This window comes from Balaenoptera ricei, chromosome 15, assembly GCF_028023285.1.
Source record: "Balaenoptera ricei isolate mBalRic1 chromosome 15, mBalRic1.hap2, whole genome shotgun sequence".
In the NCBI taxonomy this organism is placed as follows: domain Eukaryota; kingdom Metazoa; phylum Chordata; class Mammalia; order Artiodactyla; family Balaenopteridae; genus Balaenoptera; species Balaenoptera ricei.
The window spans coordinates 55441173-55458790 of record NC_082653.1 but is presented as its reverse complement, the minus strand read 5'-3'; the positions used below and the strand labels follow the sequence as shown (position 1 = coordinate 55458790).

Here is a 17618-nt window from a genome sequence, read left to right as displayed (position 1 = left end):
ATGTGGACATGGAAATTGGGCCATTTATCTGTTATATTATGTATGTGACATCTTAGTTTGGTTCTTACAGGCTGCTCGGGGACAAAGGGCCATGTGCTTTGCGGCTAGCAGAGGGAATTTAAGATAAATTCTTCAGCTGTCATAAACATTGCTGGGCAGAATTTGGTCAGAAGATAAAGCTCTTTCCTCTGCAGGGTTTTAACATTTCTCAATAGTCCATGTGCCATCTTATTAAAACTGTGTGTGGTACAGGGAGGGGTGGCATATGCCATGAAAAATTATTGGCACAAACAGCTTACTGTCATGTTTTCAAAGTCCAGATTTAGCAAACGTTATTCACATATTCACTGTCAATCTGCAGAGAGAAAGGGAACTGGCAAAGCCATTCACTCTCACTGATTCTGTGAGTTTTTAATTCTTCTTGTCTCCCTTTAACCAACATCTCCTCGACAGGTGGGGTTTGTCCTGCTTAAATTACAACTGTTTGTCTGTACTTAGGGGAAAAAAGAAAGTCATCTGAGAAGGAAAAGGACCTCACAGAAGCACGTTCCCAGAGCCACTATTATTTACCTAACAGAACATGCCGTGAATATGGATCATGCACTAAATAACCGCGATCGCTTGCTTTGATGAATTGCCATTAGAAATTCAATTAATAAAAGGTTATCTCCCTGCAGTAGTGCAAAACATATGATCTGGCTGCAGCAGTTACAATTCAGCCTTAGAAACCATGGTCAGGAGAAAGGAAAAGTTGTGTGTTTTTTAAAAAACCTGTTCCATCTGGGAAATAGGAGTCGGGAGTAAAAATGAATGAATGAATAAATGTGTGATGAATGGGTGAGTTTAGGCTATTTTTGATCTACAGTTCTGTCTATGTGCTGAGAGTTCTACACTTCCTCCTTCCCCTTTTTTTCATTATCCTGGTTTATACTTTTTATGTTGTTTTCTTTTTCATTTTTGCTGCTGCTCTTTTTTAACCAAGTAGATTCACTTTTTTTCTTGGCATACAAATTATATACTATAAAGTACACACATCTTAGGTGTAGAGCTCCATAAATTTTACATGTGATGGTAACCTATGTAACCATATCTAGATGAAGGCATTGAATATTCCCATCTCCCAACTGGCTCTTTTGTCCCCCTACCGAAAGGTAACCACGACTGTTACTTTTATCACCAGAAGTGGGTGCTGATTTATATGTAAATGAAATCATACAGGGTGTATTTTTTTAACTCCACATTATATCTCTGAAATTCATGAAGGCTATTTCATATATCCATTGATGATTCTTTTTGATTACTATCTTGTATTCCATTGCATGAATATACCACAATTTGTTTATTGATTATCCTGTTAATGGACACTTAGTTTGTTTCCATCTTTTGCCTATGAGAAATAAAGCTTCTATGAAAATTATTGTATACATCTTTTGGTGGACATAAGCACTCATTTCTCTTGGGCACACAAGCAGGAGTGGAATTGCTAGATCATTAAACATTATTTCACCAATGTTTAAAGTACTGCAATTCTCCAAAACTCCATTTTTAAATCTGAAAATGGTGATAACAAATATCCTGCCATGTGTGATTTCTGTGAAACTGAAAAGGGGCAACATATGTAAAGGTGTTTTATTGTTGATTGTGTGTTTTAAACTGCCAAATGTGGCACAAATGTGAGACTGTGCTAGAGAAAGGAAGATGGAAAATCACAGGAAATAGACATCTCTCTGTGGTGCTGACCCCAGTGCACTGAGACATATTCAGGTATGATCTAGAAAGCAGAATCAGCCCTTAAGGAGTGGCAGAGCTAACATTTATCAACACTCACTATGCACCAAGCCGTGATCTGGGTGGTTTACATGCTGTTATTCATATACTGAATATAGTCATATATTGAAATTCTATCCCCCAACGTGATGGTAGTAGGAGGCGGGGCCTTTGGAGGTGATTAGCCCTCAGGAATGGGATTAGTGCCCTTATAAGAAGAGACACGAGAGCTTGCTTCCTCTCTCTGCTTTTCTGCCACGTGAGGATACAATGAGAAGAATGGCTATCTGCAAACCAGGAAGAGAGTCCTCACCAGACACCAGATCTGCTGGTACCCTGATCTTGGACTTCCCAACCGTCACAGCCGTGACGGTTGTGAGTAATAAATTTCTGTTGTTTAAGTCACCCAGTCCATGCTACCTTGTAACAGCGGCCTGAGCTAAGACACATGGCATGGCAGTTAATAGCCAGCCCTGCCAGACATGATTACAAATCCCAGCTCTATCACTCATTAGCTGAATGGTTCTAGGAAAGTCACTGAGTCTTTCCAAGCCTCTGTTTATTCTTCTGTGAAATGGGGATTATAATAGCTCATACATCCCAAGATTTTTGTGAAGATTTCATAAGATGATGTATGTGAAATCTTTACATAGTGAATGGTATATATTAGGTACTGGATACATGGAAACTGGTCCCCTGTGTGGAGTAAATCAAAAAAGTAAACACGGACGTTGCCCTTTTAATGCTCTCAACAACCTCGTGTGATGTGTATTGCTGTTCTCACTCTGAAGATGAAGAAAGGAGCTTTGAGTAGATACATGACTGGCTTAAGTAACTGGTCACAAGATCATTGGGAAGCAGGTGACACTAGTGCCTCCTGACCTCATCCCATCTTTCTGCTTCCTGACCCTCCTCCCCTCCCACTGATCTACCTCCCTAGGCATCTAAAATAACATTTACACCATTAACGAACCACAGTTCCTAGAAAACTTTTGCACACCAAGTTATTCTATACAAGACTGTAGACACTTGAACTGGAGTTTCCACTCTTGCAATGATCTCCCCTTACATTCTGTAGAACGCTGTCAGACTCCGCCTCTGCACTCCTTACTCCATATGACCCTCCAACAACCATGCGATGGGCCAAAAGGAGCTGAATTATCCTCACTGAGTGCATGAGAAAAGTGAGTCTCAGCAGTTACAGTGATGCACGATGTCACACAGAACCCAGGGTTGCTGAGGCCCAGGTAGATGCTCTTTGCTCTACACATCTAGTAACTCAGAAGGAGGAGAACAACGGCTCCATGGCCCTGGATATATTTTGGAGTGCCCATTAAGTGATGCCACGCACAATTCCCCACGGATGGTCACCTTGCTGGTGACCTCTGACCAACATCTTTTTAAATTCTTTACCTGTTGTCAGCATCAGCCACAGCTCCCTTAATGCCCCAGAGGATGAACAGGGAGAGGAAAAAGAGGGAGGGAATGGAAACCACCAGAGAGACAGATGGAGGTCTCACTGCCAAAGCAAGGGCTGTTCTGAATGGAGCTAGAATCATAATGTGTATATACAGACTCTGGAGTCACCAAGACAGAAGCAAGAGCAGATCCAAATGTGAAACCATCAGCCGTCTTTACCAGGCCACTCAGTACACACTGCATAAAGAGTACCAGGGGTGACCCGGTCAGCCCCAAACCTAGCGCCGTGGAAAGCACACAGCTGACAACACACCAGACAAACCACCAGGAGGTTGTGCAGAGCACAGCTGCGACCAGAATACCCTCTTCATTTCATCACAAAAGAAAACCGTTTCAAAATGTCCTCCAAAGGGACAGCAAAACCACGTTTCCTACCTCAACTGTGCTGGCAGCCAGGCCCGCCGAAACCTGCAAGTTAAAGAAAAAAAAAGACATTAGTATTGATTCAACAAGAAGGTATTTGGATTAATTGTCTTTTTAAAGGAATTGGCATCAATAATTTGTTACGACCCGAGGGGACAATGGGCGCGAGACACACACACACACACACACACACACACACACACACAGAGGCACTCTTTCTTCTAGCAAGCACAGGAGCGAGATTTGTTTTTCCAGTCCTGTGTATAAGGTGAAGAGGATAATTAATATTTTCAACCCATTATAACAATCTTGCCAGGAAAAAAAAAGGGGGAGGGCTGTGTGCAATGCCCATGCACTGTTAATGATTAAATGAACACCGAAAAAGCAAAGCCATTGAAGACATTGAGGGTTTTTTTTTTCCCCTTAAAGTTCCGCGTCAGTGTTCTGAGAAGGTAAAACTTCAAACTACAGCAACTACAGCCTTCAGTTTCCAAAATGCCTCAAAATACTGTGAACTAAAGAGTGGTGCCAGGCATTCTGCCAAGCCCTTTATGTCATCCCCAGAACGACTTTCATTAACCCATTTCATAGATGAGAATATTGGGCTTGGAAGAGTAGTTAAGTAATTTTTTCGAGCTCAGAAATTTATTCAGTAGAGTAAGTTAGATTTAAACACAAGATAAAGTCATATAGACTTTCAGGCTCCTACCCACACACAGCCCATTCTGTATTAAAGGATTTGATTTTGGAATAAAGGAATAAAGATTCCACCCACGATGTTCGTATATGCCTAGAAGAGATCTCCTATCTAGGGGCAGATAAGGTGTTTTTTTTCCCTGATAACTCCAGGAACTCTCCGCCCTGCAACTTTCTACTTATACCTGAGGTTGACCAGCCATCCTCAGCCATATTTTCCTACCAGCTGGCTCTGAACTGAACTGTGTCCACCCCCACCGCAAATTCATGAAGCTCTAACCTCCAATGTGATGGTATTTGGAGGTGGGCCTTTGGGAGGTAATTAGGTTTAGATAAGGTCATGAGAGTAGGGCCCCCTGGACAGTATTAATGCCCTTATGAGACACCAACAAGTTTGCTTCTTGTCTCTCTCTCTCCACCTGCTTGCATGAAGGAAAGGCCATATGAGGACACAGTAAGAAGACAGCCACCGGAAACCCAAGGAGAAGGCTCTCACCAGGCACCAACCCTGCTGGCTCCTTGACGGTGGACTTCCAGCCTCCAGACTGTGAGAAACAAACTCCTGTTGTTTAATCCACCCAGTCTATAGTGTTTTGTTATGGTAACCAAGCTTACTAAGACAAGCAGATACCAGCTCACAGCTGTGAATCCAACTAAGGGCTTAAGAATGCATGGGTTCCTGAGTTAGATGAACAGCCCCTGTAGCTCACACTGGCCCAGCTCCCAGCACTCCCTCCCCCATGCTCACCCCCAAGGTATCAGACCAGCCCTCACTGAAGCCATCAGCCCCAGAAGTAGCTCAGGCAATGCCTGCAGCCCACTGGGCAGCTTTCACGCGTCATTAGCCTCCTAAACGGGAGGCTTCAGACTGACCTCAGCCAAGAGGATGTATTAGCTGTGGCCTGTGGCTTAGCAAGGCATATCCCAGGGCCAGCCCTGGAGAAACTTCCAAGGTGTGATGAATGTCAGAGCCCAGGTCCTCCCCTCCCCCTCCCTTCCCTCTGTCCTTTCAGAGCTGGGGCTGGGAGAGCAGCTGATTCCAAAGCAAGTGGCCACATCCATAAAGCACAAGTGCAGAAGATCCCTTGCTACATAACCTCGTGTGTGTGTGTGTGTGTGTGTGTGTGTGTATGTGTGTTTGTATACACCAACATTTCCCTGCTGTAAACCAGTAGGAATTTGTGAGGGAGAAGCATGCTATTCAACAGCTACAGGTCTCCAGCAGCACATGGGTGACACCATTCTCAGCTGCCCTCTCTAATTTCCTCCACTTCAGAATCTTCGTCTGTGTCTCCCAACTTGTGAATTTTGGGTCACACGGCCCCTTTCATTCCTCCCTATTAGGCAAGCCCACTTCTTGCATCTACCTTAGGTAAACACACACCAACATAAAGAGGCATAGACATGGCTGATTACTGAAGCATTGTTCAGGATAACAAGACATTTCTAAAACATTTAAGTGTCCACAGGTAAAAGAATGGCTAAAATACAGGGTTTGAACACTCCAATGCCTCCAGGGGCCAAGCAAGTAATAAAAGTATATAAAGTGAACTACCTGCCAGACAATAGGGAATGGTGAGGTCTGTGGGGAAATGTGAGATGCCTACTTTAAAGCCATTTGCATTCAATTTGTAAAGGCAAAATATGGTTCCAGCCAAACATAACACACATGTAGTCTGGATGTGGCTGCTAGGCTGCCAGTTTACCATCCTCTAAGCCAAATCAACTATAATCCAGCTATATTATATAATATTATGCTGCTGCTAGAATAAATGGGGTGAATCCTAACGTTTTGACATGAAAAACTCAACAGTACATACTGTTGTTGTTTTTTTTAAAGCATGACATTTATTTACTTATTTATTTATGGCAGCATTGGGTCTTTGTTGCTGCGCGCGGGCTTTCTCTAGTTGCGGAGAGCAGGGGCTACTCTTCGTTGCAGTGCACAGGCTTCTCATTGTGGTGGCTTCCCTTTGTTGTGGAGCACAGGCTCTAGGCGCACGGGCTTCAGTAGTTGCGGCTCACAAGCTCAGTAGTTGTGGCGCACAGGCTTAGTTGCTCTGTGGCATGTGGGATCCTCCAGAGCAGGGTTTGAACCTGTATCCCCTGCATTGGCAGGCGGATTCTTAACCACTGTGCCGCTAAGGAAGTCCCTACATACTGTTAATGGACAAGAAAAGATGGAGAACAGCACACATATGATGATACCAATATTCTAAAAAAATAACTGAAGTATTATTTTTATATATATATATATATATATATATATATATATATATATATATATATATATATATATATATATTATATTATATATTCCTGTAACCGGGCAGGACTTTAGCCCCTCTCTGAAGTACCTAGATAACAGTATCTGATGCCCATTCCTGAGTTGTTTTACAGATGCTAAAACCCCCACCAAATAGAAGAAGTTAACTAGTTAATGACGGTGAGCACGTAGTCTCCAGACCTACTGGAGCCTGAGGATTGATAATGTTAACCCGTATGACACCACACTGTTACTTCATCATCAACCAATCAGAGAATTGTGCAGGAGTTGATCACATACCCTGTGACTCCCCTTCATCACCTGGCCTTTAAAAATGTCTCCCTGGAACCCAACAGGGAGTTTGGGTCTTTTGAGAACTAGCTGGACTCCTTGCTTGGCGCCTGCAATAACCACTGCACTTTCCTTCACCACAACCTGGTGTCAGTAGATTGGCCTGACTGCACGTGGGCAAGCGGACCCAAATTTGTATTGGTAACATTTCTCCTTCCACACTTACTCGCCCACCACACACACACAGATGTATGTCTGAAAAATGTCTGGGAGGAGGACTTTCCTGGTGGTGCAGTGGTTAAGAATCCACTTGCCAATGCATGGGACATCGGTTCAATCCCTGGTCCAGGAAGATCCCACATGCCGTGGAGCAACTAAGCCCGCGTGCCACAACTACTGAGCCTGTGCTTTAGAGCCCATGAGCCACAACTACTAAGCCCACATGCCACAACTACTGAAGCCCACGTGCCTATAGCCCGTGGCCCACAATAAGAGAAGCCACCGCCATGAGAAGCCACGCACCACAACGAAGAGTAAACCCTGCTCACCACAACTAGAGAAAGCCCATGTGCAGCAACGAAGACCCAACGCAGCCAAAAATTTAAAAAAAAATTTTTTTTTACCCTCTGGGAGGATACAAATCGAACCAACAAAAGTTTTACCTCTGAGGAGGAATTTGGAACGTGACTGGGACCTGATGGTTTGAGGAAAGTCATGGGGAACATTCTCTTTTTCTGAATTGTTTGAAATTTTTTCATTGAGAATGCATCCATGTATTATTTGTCTAGTTAAACATAAAGTTAAAATATGATAAAACTAAAGCTTTACAGTTCCTCAAGGTTAATAAGAGACTTTATAGAAATGCTGGCTTGTCTCACTGAAGAGAGGACTAAAAACAGCTCTCTCACCCATTCATATATCTGATGACAGAGTAGAAGGTGGGTCATATGGTGATGCAATAGGGAGCGGTGGGGCTTGTGGCCAATTGGAGATAAACCACAGTTCATTTGATTTAAAATTCTATGTATTAGATAAATCTATGAAAAGCAAATGTTGACATTTACTAGAATCCTCTATATACTGCATTCAGTGTCGATTTTATAGTCATAATTATGTTAGATTCACTTCCAACACAGGTAGCTCAGGGTTATTCAGGAACACGGCACCACAGACCTCAGGGCCTGTCTGTCATCCACTGTGGCATGTTCAGCAGATAGAGAACTGTGGAGGCCAGCTGAGGAGGGAGTGAGGGCTCTTTAAGGGCTGCGGGTGCCAGACTGAGGCGTTTGGCTTTTATGTTGTCAGCCGCAGCCACCATCAGAGGGTTCCCAGCGTGGGGGCTGATATGATTAGAGCCATGTTTGAGGTGGGCCATTCTGTGGACCAGCACAGGGCACAGAAGGGATGCAGGAAACTCCCGGCAGGACACTCCTTAGAGCTTTGTTCCAGCGATTTCCCATCCTTTTAATCATTTCCCTTCCTCTCCTTCACTTTCTCTGCCTGTGTTTGAAATTGCAAAGGCCGACATTAAGGGTTTCCTCCTTGCTTGTGCCAGGAACTTGATGTACGTGATCCTTTCAATCCTCTCCTCAACCCTAGGAGCTGGTTCTCATGCCATTTTTTCAGACGGGGAAACTGGGGTTGGGATGCTAAGTTCCTTTCCTACAGTTGGGGCTGTCAGAGGCAGGGTATGAACCCAGGTCATACTCCAAAACTGCCCTCAAAAACCATGCAGGGATTTTTCCCATGGAGATATGGATTCTTCCTGGGACTTCCCACACATTAATAGATATGAGAACGGAGTTAATGGATAGATGGGTGATCATGGCTCAGGAACACCCACCTGGTCTTCCTCTGCACCTGTGTCTGAGACACCCATCACCATCCGGGGTTCTGATGCTCCATGCTATTCAATCATCTGTGCTGAATGTGTTGGCTACCACTCTACCACTTCTGCAGTGGTCGTGGGAGACAGGTCCCTTTTGGTTGCTGGGATAGAAACCACTCAAAAAAGCTTAAGAACACAAAAGAATTTATTAGCCCATTCGACTGATAGAGTTCATTTTAAATGGATCCAGATAAGGATCAACGAGGTTAAATTACTTCTCTGGCAAGTGGCAGAGCAAGAAACAGAACCCAGGTCTCTATGACTGGAGACTTTGCTCTGCAGTACTCCCACGCACAAATCCAGGGACTCAGTGATTGTGTGCTTTTCCCTGTCTAGACTCTAACCCATCCCAGTCTCACTGAATGACCTATATTCTCTGCCTCCTGCTCCCTCTCTCCCCTTCCTTCCTGTAGGAATCACCATGAGGTCCCCATGGCTGTGCTGAACATGCCACACTGGCCTGCCAGGTAGGAAGAGAGAATCATCACATCCCTCCTCAAACACTACCCTGTTGGGCCTTCAGATTTGTCTCCCATCAGCAAAGGACACCACCGTTCACACCAAACAGTGAACCCTTTATCTGTGAAGTCAAGTGTCACCTAAACAGGCCTTCCGGGCCAGTGAGGATATTATTCATGCACCAGCAGTTTGGTGATTTCTTCTACTCACAGTCACTCAAATAAAAATGTATCCCTGTGCCCTGTCATCTACTAAGTCTGCCAGGCTGCCAGGTGTCCTTGGCTTTGATGGAACTATTTTATGGAAAGTTCTGACCTAGAACAACACCAACATGAAGGTTCTCTTTTTCCACCAATTATCCCTCAATCTAGTGTCCTTTTTCAGTTCTGTAAGGACATCTCAGGGAAACCCAGAGCTTCCCAGTCACCCTCAGGCATGAGAAGCCCAGTCTAGCTCAGTGCAAAACTTCCATCTCATGTCCAATTTCATGTTCATCTCCTCCAGTCCCCCAACTGTGCTGGCCAGGCTTTGGCCAGAGGGATTAATTGGGGAGAATGAATGGTCTTCTCCTTCTTGCCCTCTTCTCCCTTTGGTTTTCTGGTTTTAACAGCTCTGTCATTGGGTCTGAGCAGACCAATTAGAGAGAAAGGGCACATTCCTCTCCACTTGAGCATGCAACAAACAAAATCATCTGCTATCAATGCTGATTATCAGGCAATTCAATGGTCATAGGTGCCTTCTGTACAGATGTCCAAATGCTGGCACCTTTGCGGGGCACAGGTAGATTAGGGGCAGCCCTGTGGGTGCAGGCCTCCTGTAATTGGCAGGGACACCAAAGCTACAGTAACAAACAGAACCAAATAAATAATGGCTTGACACATGGATAGTCATCTCTTGCTCACATAGCAGTTCTAGGTGGGAGAACGCGTTAGAGGCCAGCTCTCCTCCACACAATCATTCAGGGACCCAGGCTGAAAAAGGCCCTGCCATCTTTAATATGTGGCTTCAGGTCACCGTGACCAGAAAGCCAGAAGAGGGAGAATACATGGAGGAACACGAGTGGGTGGTCTTTATGGACCAGACCCAGGAGTGTCATGCATCGTTTCAGTTCACATCCTGTTGGCCAGAGCTCAGTCACAGGGCCACACACAACGGCAAGGGGTTTGGACATGTAGTCAAGTTGTATATCAGAGAGGAGAAGATAGTTTTGGAGAGCAGAGCTAGCAGGCCTGGCCACACCTCCTCACTGCAGCACTGCCTTGCCAGAGAGCCCTCTACACGGTTCCCTAATAGAAAACTCACCTCCACCTGACCTCCCCCAACATCTCCGAGTGATGGAATTCTGGCAGCTAACACAGTCTCCTGTCGCTGAGGTCCCCTCACCTTGCAGCTGGTCCTCTGGGGGACACCAGCCACATGGCTCAAACCCAGATCTTCTGTGGTATCCCCTGGACCCACAGGAAATTAACAAGTCCTTTTGCAAGAGCAGAGATTGAAGCTGTCCCTTCCTCCATGCCCTCTCTCTCCTGTTTGCTTCTCCTCCTGCTCGAATAAGCAGAAAGGGGTGATAAGAAGCTACACCAGCAGACCGAGTCCTCTTCTTGCTGGCATCCCAGGTTCTACAAGAGACCCCTTTGGAGCTCAGCTTGACTTCAGGTTGGCACTGGTAACTCCTCTCTCCCCTGAATCCTCTCTGATCTTCTGCTTATTTATCTAGTCAGTACTGATAACAGCAGAGGTGGCTTGTCCCCCCTCAAGGAGATCTGAGGAGGTGGCTGAACCCATTGTGTCTGACCCTCTTTCAAGTGTAAGAGACGCTCAACATTCCTCTGCCTTCACCTGGGGTCCTAACGATCTGTTCTGGGATAACGGGAAATGTCTTAGCCACCTTGACCAAAGCACCCTGCAAAGGGTTGTGAATGTGTCACCAAATTGGGTCAAGTCTTTCCTTGAACGGATTGAATCTCTGGGTTGTTTTCACTGGTGTATACAGAACACCTTAAAGTGCTATCATCAAAGGGTGGTGACGCAGCATGGAGCGTGTGGAACAAGACAAATGGGGCTCCTGCCACCCCACGGCTGGGCGGGCTTTGAGAGGGTCACTTCCCTGACCTGAAAGAGCTGATTTCTCTCTCTACTGCGCATAGGGAAACCTTTCCCCACGGTGGTGCGGATTCTGTGCTGTGTCATGAATAGTAAGCACCAGCGTCTCCAGCATCTACCTGCCATGTGTCACCCCCGGACGACGCCAGGGATTCTAAGCAAGTTGTGCAGCTGAGTCTTGCAAACCCGCCCCTCCCTCTCTCTAGGTGTGCCATGCTGGGCATGTGCGGCGACTGAAATCAGCCACACATTCTCTGGCGCTTCTCCCGTCAAGAGGTGGGGTATATGTTCCCAACCCTTGAATCTGGGCAGGCTCTGAAACTGCCCTGACCAGGGGATGACGGCAGAAGGGAGGTTGTGCCAGTTCTGGTCCAGCCTTAAAAGACCGGCCACTTCCACTGCTGCCTGGGGGGCCTCTCTGGGTGCCCTCAGCTGCGCATCAGAGGTCTGACTACCCTGAGACCGCCATGCTGGGGCAGCCACTTTGAGGCATTTTGACCGACGGTACCCGCTGAGCCCAAACCTCCAGCCTCCCTGGCCAATGTGCCAGCCACCTCGGACCCTCCAGGCAGTACATCTGCCAGCGGAACACCACCAAGAGACCTCAGTCAAACCACGCCCAGCACGCCCTGCCCAGATTCCTGACCCACAGAATCTTGAGCTATAATGAATGGTTGCTATTTTGAGCCATTAAGTTTCAGGGTACTTTGCTAACAGCAGTAGATGATCACAACAAAAGGTACGTATCCTCTCTAAGCCTGTAATTTCATACTTACAAAGGAGAAAGTATGTTTTTACAAGACTCTTCTAAGAATTAAGCAAAAAATCTATGTTTAAAGTGCTTGACACAGTCCCTGGCACACAGCAAGCTGTTTTATCTCACAAGCATGTGTGCTGTTCTTTGTGCATTTCCACATGCAACAGTCTTTTTATATATATATATATATATATATATATATATATATATATACATATATATATATATATACATATATACATTTATTTATTTTATTTATTTACTTTTGGCTGCTTTGGTTCTTTGTTGCTGTGCGCGGCTTTCCCTAGTTGCAGCGAGGGGGGGTTACTCTTCGTTGCGGTGTGCGGGCTTCTCACTGTGGTGGCTTCTCTTGTGTAGCAAGGGCTCTAGGAGTGCGGGCTTCAGTAGTTGTGGCACACGGGCTCAGTAGTTGTGGCTCGCGGGCTCCAGAGTGCAGGCTCAGTAGTTGTGGTGCACGGGCTTAGTTGCTCCGCGGCATGTGGGATCTTCCTGGACCAGGGATCGAACTCGTGTCCCCTGCATTGGCAGGTAGATTCTTAACCACTGTGCCACCAGGGAAGCCCGCACGTGCAATAGTCTTGATTTACTGTCAAGTGATGATTCTCAGAGCACTCAATTTGATTTCCAGATGGTAAAACGTATATGGATTGCTCTGGACTCAGAAATACCTGGGCTTTATAAATCCTTGTGCTGCCATCTACAAGCTGTGCGCATGACCAAGAGAGAGCTACCTCACCTCTCTGAGCCTCAGTTTCCCCATTTGGAAAACAGATACAAAAATCTATCTCGCTGCCTTTTTGGCATAGATTCCATGGGAATGCCTGGTCTAGAGTTGGAGATTGAGAATGAATAACCGTAGTTTCGGTTAGTTTGGTGTCGTAACTGTTATAGTAGCAGCAGTCGTAACACTGATGTTTTGAGCTCCACTGCGTTTAATGGAGCAGCCTGTGAACAGACCCCCTAAAGGGGTATTTCTGAAAGCAGGCAGCTTCCCCTCTCCTCACCATCTCTCTCCTCTACTCTAGCCCAGGACTTGGTTCCAGCCGCGGAGCTGCCAGAACTCAGCCCAGATTTTTAAATGTGAGTGTAAAAAAGGAAAGAGCCCATTCACAGATGATATTCAACATCCCCCTCCCTCTCCAAGCCAAATTCCGTAGGCTCCAGAATGTCCAATGAATAAACGGCTCTTAAAATTCTTCTAGAAAATGCACGTTTTCTCTTAATAATGCTCACTGTCAGAAATGAAATATTTACATGCACTTGCTTCAAAATGCTGGCAGCTTGTAACCTAAGAACAGTTTTACTTGTGGTGCTGAACAACTACCTTAGGTCCATCTTGTAGATAATTTTGAGAGGACCAAGAAGATGCAGGGTAGAAAGAGCTGCAGCAGGGAGACTGAGCGGGGAGGGAGAGGCTGATGAATCCCTGCCCTTGGTTTGCCCTTGAAGTTGGTGTATAAGGAAGGTTAAAGTAGTTCCAGCACTGGGCTGATGGGTGTCTGAGCTGTGATGGGCCCATCAGTCACCCTGACACGTGCTGGCAAACACTGAGAGATTGTAAACATTATCTGAAGCTTAATTAGGAGGCCTGACAGGAGGCTGGGTGGGCGTGAGGAGGGCGCACTGAGGCTCCCTGTGCCCTGCCCCCACCCCACCCTGCATCCTGGAATCTTTCGGAAAAGTTGCCGCCATTCACGTCTCCTTCCAAAGAGCTCCTCGTTGCTTTTTTGAGGCCAGGCTGCAAGTTTTAAAAAGGCTCCTAAAATGGTTCTGTTTTCAAATTTAGCTCAGCAATCTGGAAATGCAGTTAAAGATCTTTAAAAACCCCCCTTCTCTTTGAACCAGTAACTCTGCTCCTGGGAATCATTCCTAAGGATGAATTGGAAATACATCAAAAGTTTGTGGCACAAAATAATGCTTTGTAACGGAAAAAACAATTGGAAACAACCTAGCTGTTCAACAATTGGGGATTGCGTCAGGGAGCTGAATCATCCCCTTTTCAGGGACCACTATATGACTACAAAAGTGATGGTGCAGCAAAGTTTGAAATAACATGGGAAAATGCTCATATATGAAGAAAAAAAAACCCAGAACATAAATGACATAAATATTGTACTACATGATCTCAGTTATGTTAAAACATGAATAGAAGAAACATGGGAAGGAAATGACAAAAAATATATTAACAGTGTTTTTTGGGGGGAGGTAAAACTGGATATTTCATTTTCTTCTTTCTCTTTTCTGTATTTTCCAAGTTTTCACTACTAAACAAGTGTACAGAAAGTTATTCTTTAGACACCATCTAGTTCCTGCCAGTCTTTTCAAATATTCTACCCGTTTTCCTAACTATATCTTCCCCAGAGATTGGTGATTCTAGAGCAAAGCTGGGCTGTGTGACTCCAGATGGCACAAAACAGAGAGACAAGAAACCTAACATGATGAGTTTTGTGTACTTCATGAGTAAGGCACTGTGCTGGGACTTTGGTTACATTCCCTCATTCAATCCTCAAAGCCTGCCGGGTAGGCGCTATTATCACCATCTTATCAATGTTGTGGGAACTAAGAGTCAGAATAAGTTAGGAAAATTTCCAGGCAATAGAGCAGTTGAGTCAGCGTGGGAATGTAAGCTCAGGTTGGGCTGACTCCAAATCCCCTTCCCTTCCCTCCTTCATTTCAGTCCCAGATGGAGAGCAGCCCCGGTGGTGCCCTAGGGGTCACAGCCCTTCCTTCCAAAGCCCTTGTGGTAAGATGTAAATTGCTATGGAAACATCCCTGGATGCCCCAGCAACCCCCACCATCTCATTTCTTCCAGTGCCTGGAATTCCATAACTGGAGATGCTTTCCTTTAGGTTAGAAAGCTGCCATAACCCTTGTGTCTATGTGTCATCTTTGAAAATGTGTATCCTGCTGGGAGAGGTAACAGGGCGGGTGGAGGTTGGGGAACGCACCCTGACCTGGGGTGTCCTCATGCTGGGGAGAGCACAATTTATGATGGGGGGTGGGGGGGACATTTACCACTGGGGGTTGCCCAGCAGCTCATCCCTTTTCTTAGAAACATCTCAATCTCTATTCCAAGAAATTGCCTCTCCCCCATCCTGCATAGTCTCAGTGAGGGAATGAAGTGGCCCCTTTTCCCACTTCAGACATTGAAAGGGCAGAGCCAGTGATTCTTAACGTTGGCTGCACTTCAGGGTCACAGGGAGTCTGACAAAAGGCAACTGCCCAGGATGCAGCCCCGGGCATTCTAGGTTCATTGATATGGGGAGGGGACTGAAGCTATCCAGGTGGCAGTGATGAGCAGATAGGGTTGAGGACCGCTGGACCAGATGCCTCTTCTCAATATCCCCAGGTCAGCAGGGGGTACACATAACAAAGCACTGGCCCCTCTCTCCTGAGATCTCAAGCCCTTGAGTCAGTGACGTGAGGGCAGAAACAAATGGCTGGGGTGCTTTTATCCCATGGATGGTGGGGTTCTGCCAGGACCAGGTCTGCTAGGAGGATATTCCTGCTTCCCAGAGCTGCAGGGCCAGTTTAGCTCTGGCCTCTTTCCAAGCTGGTTCTCCCACCTTCCTACAGATTCTGAGAGCCCCATTCCAACAGATTCCCTTTTGTTGAACCCAGGAGCAGTAGAATGTGGTCACGAGGACCAGAAGGCAACATAAGAGGACCACACAGAGGCAGGCAGGAGAGTTCCAGGACCACTAGACCCTCCTGCTCATAAATGGTAGAAGTGACTAACCACCCTCCAAAGATTCATGCTCCCTCTTCCCTCATACGAAGTCACCACTAGGAAATGGCTGCCCAGCCGGGGACTACATTTCCCAGGCTCCCGTGCGTCTAGACAGTGCCATGTGACTAGTTCTCACCAATGGGATGTGACCGATAGTGATGTAAGTCACTTCCAGGCCAAGGAGCTTACGAGGCAGGTATGCCTCTCTTTCTCCACGCACTTCTGAATACATTTCTGAATATTTCCCCAGGCATTTCTAAATGTTTCTGGGGTCCTCTGAGGACTGAGAGGAGGGGAGTGCTGCAAGGGGAAGAAGTCTGGATCCTGGAATCACCCTGTGGAGGGCTGGCAGGCCACCAGGGACACCTGCATTGGACTGCTATGGAAGCAAAAAATAAACTTTATTGTGTTAAAGGACTGTAACTGGGGTTGCTTTTTAACAGGGGCTGGTGTTATCCTCACTAATACGTTCTGTTACTACTGGTGATGATGATGAGGATACTAACAGTAATATTGATACCTATAGCTAATGTTTGGGTTTTTTTTTTCTTTTCCATTATGGTTTATTACAGGATATTGACTATAGTTCCCTGTGTTATACAATAGTATCTTGTTGTTTATCCATTCTGTGTATAATAGGTTGCATCTCCTAATCCCAAACTCCCAATCCATCCTTTCCTGGCCTCCCGTCCCCCCCTTGGCAACCACAAGTCTGTTCTCTATGTCTGTTGTTTGGGTATTTATAGTATGCCAGGCTCTTTGCTAAGGGTCTCACCTGTAGTAAGTCAGTGGTTCTCAACCAGAGACTAATTTCTGCCCAGAGGACAGGTGGCAATGTCTGAAGACTTGTTTGGTTGTCATACTGAGGATAGGGGGTTACTGTTCTCTAGGGTGGGTGGAGGCCAGAGACTCTGCTAAACACCCTACAAGCACAGGACAGACCCCCACAACCAAGAGTTATCTGGCCCCAAATGGTACGAGTGTTAGAGCCAGACAACCCTGTAGAAGCTCATCAAATACTAATCGCCCTCAATTGCATACCATTATTATCCCCATTTTAAAGACACAGAAACAAAGGCCAAGAAAGCGTATGCTAGGTAACACAGCCGGTCAGCTTCAAACCTGAATTTGAAACCCAACAGCCTCAGCCAGATGCCATCTTGCCTCTCTACTGCCTGACCCCCAGGACTTTGCATCTCTGCTCTCTATTGAGCTGGACTAATCCCAGACTGCTGGTCTCCCTTTTCTGAGGGCTCATTCGAACCGTCACCACCATCTCCCAAAGGGAGGACCTTGTTGCTACAGTTAAGGACGTCATCCTCAAGGGAAATCACCAAGGCAGGCTCTGTGTGGTCAGGCACAGCTAGACGGTAAATGATTCAATTAGCTGGTCAGGCCTGGGGTCTGACTCAGGCTGAAATGGGATGCTGCCTGCTAAACCCATGGAAGCGAGGGGCAGGGCCGGCTGCACCCCAGGCCAGAGGTCTAGCATATTCCCCAGGTTTTACTCCTGTCATCCACCTTTGGGAAATTTAACTGTGCAATCCCTTGACTTTCTATAATCCCTCCAGCTATTCCCAGGCACTTCCCACACCTGGCTGGGAGATCAGAGCTGCCCAACTCCAGGACACAAAACCCAACCTGGGGCTGAAATGGAGAGTCTGCGGCTCCATCTCTCACCCTGGGGTGCCCACTCCCTCCCTGAGTTTTCCCCAATCAGCTCACACCACCTCATCACTGCCTTCTCTCTCCACATAAGAGATGACTCTGACATCTGCAGTCACCTTTGCTAGGGCAG

General features: G+C 46.2%; 1 protein-coding gene across 14 annotated transcripts in view; it reads right to left on the bottom strand.

Moving 5' to 3' along the window:
* The window catches only part of RBFOX1 (RNA binding fox-1 homolog 1), a 2209300-nt gene that overhangs the window by 1607497 nt on the left and 584185 nt on the right, over window positions 1-17618 (bottom strand). For all 14 annotated transcript variants that reach the window (XR_009497779.1, XM_059898915.1, XM_059898899.1 and 11 more), the window contains one exon: window positions 3622-3654. Coding sequence is in view for 11 of the 14 variants with exons in the window: in XM_059898899.1 (XP_059754882.1) it covers window positions 3622-3654 (33 nt within the window). In the remaining 3 variants the exon portion in view is untranslated. The remainder of the gene's footprint in view (window positions 1-3621; window positions 3655-17618) is intronic.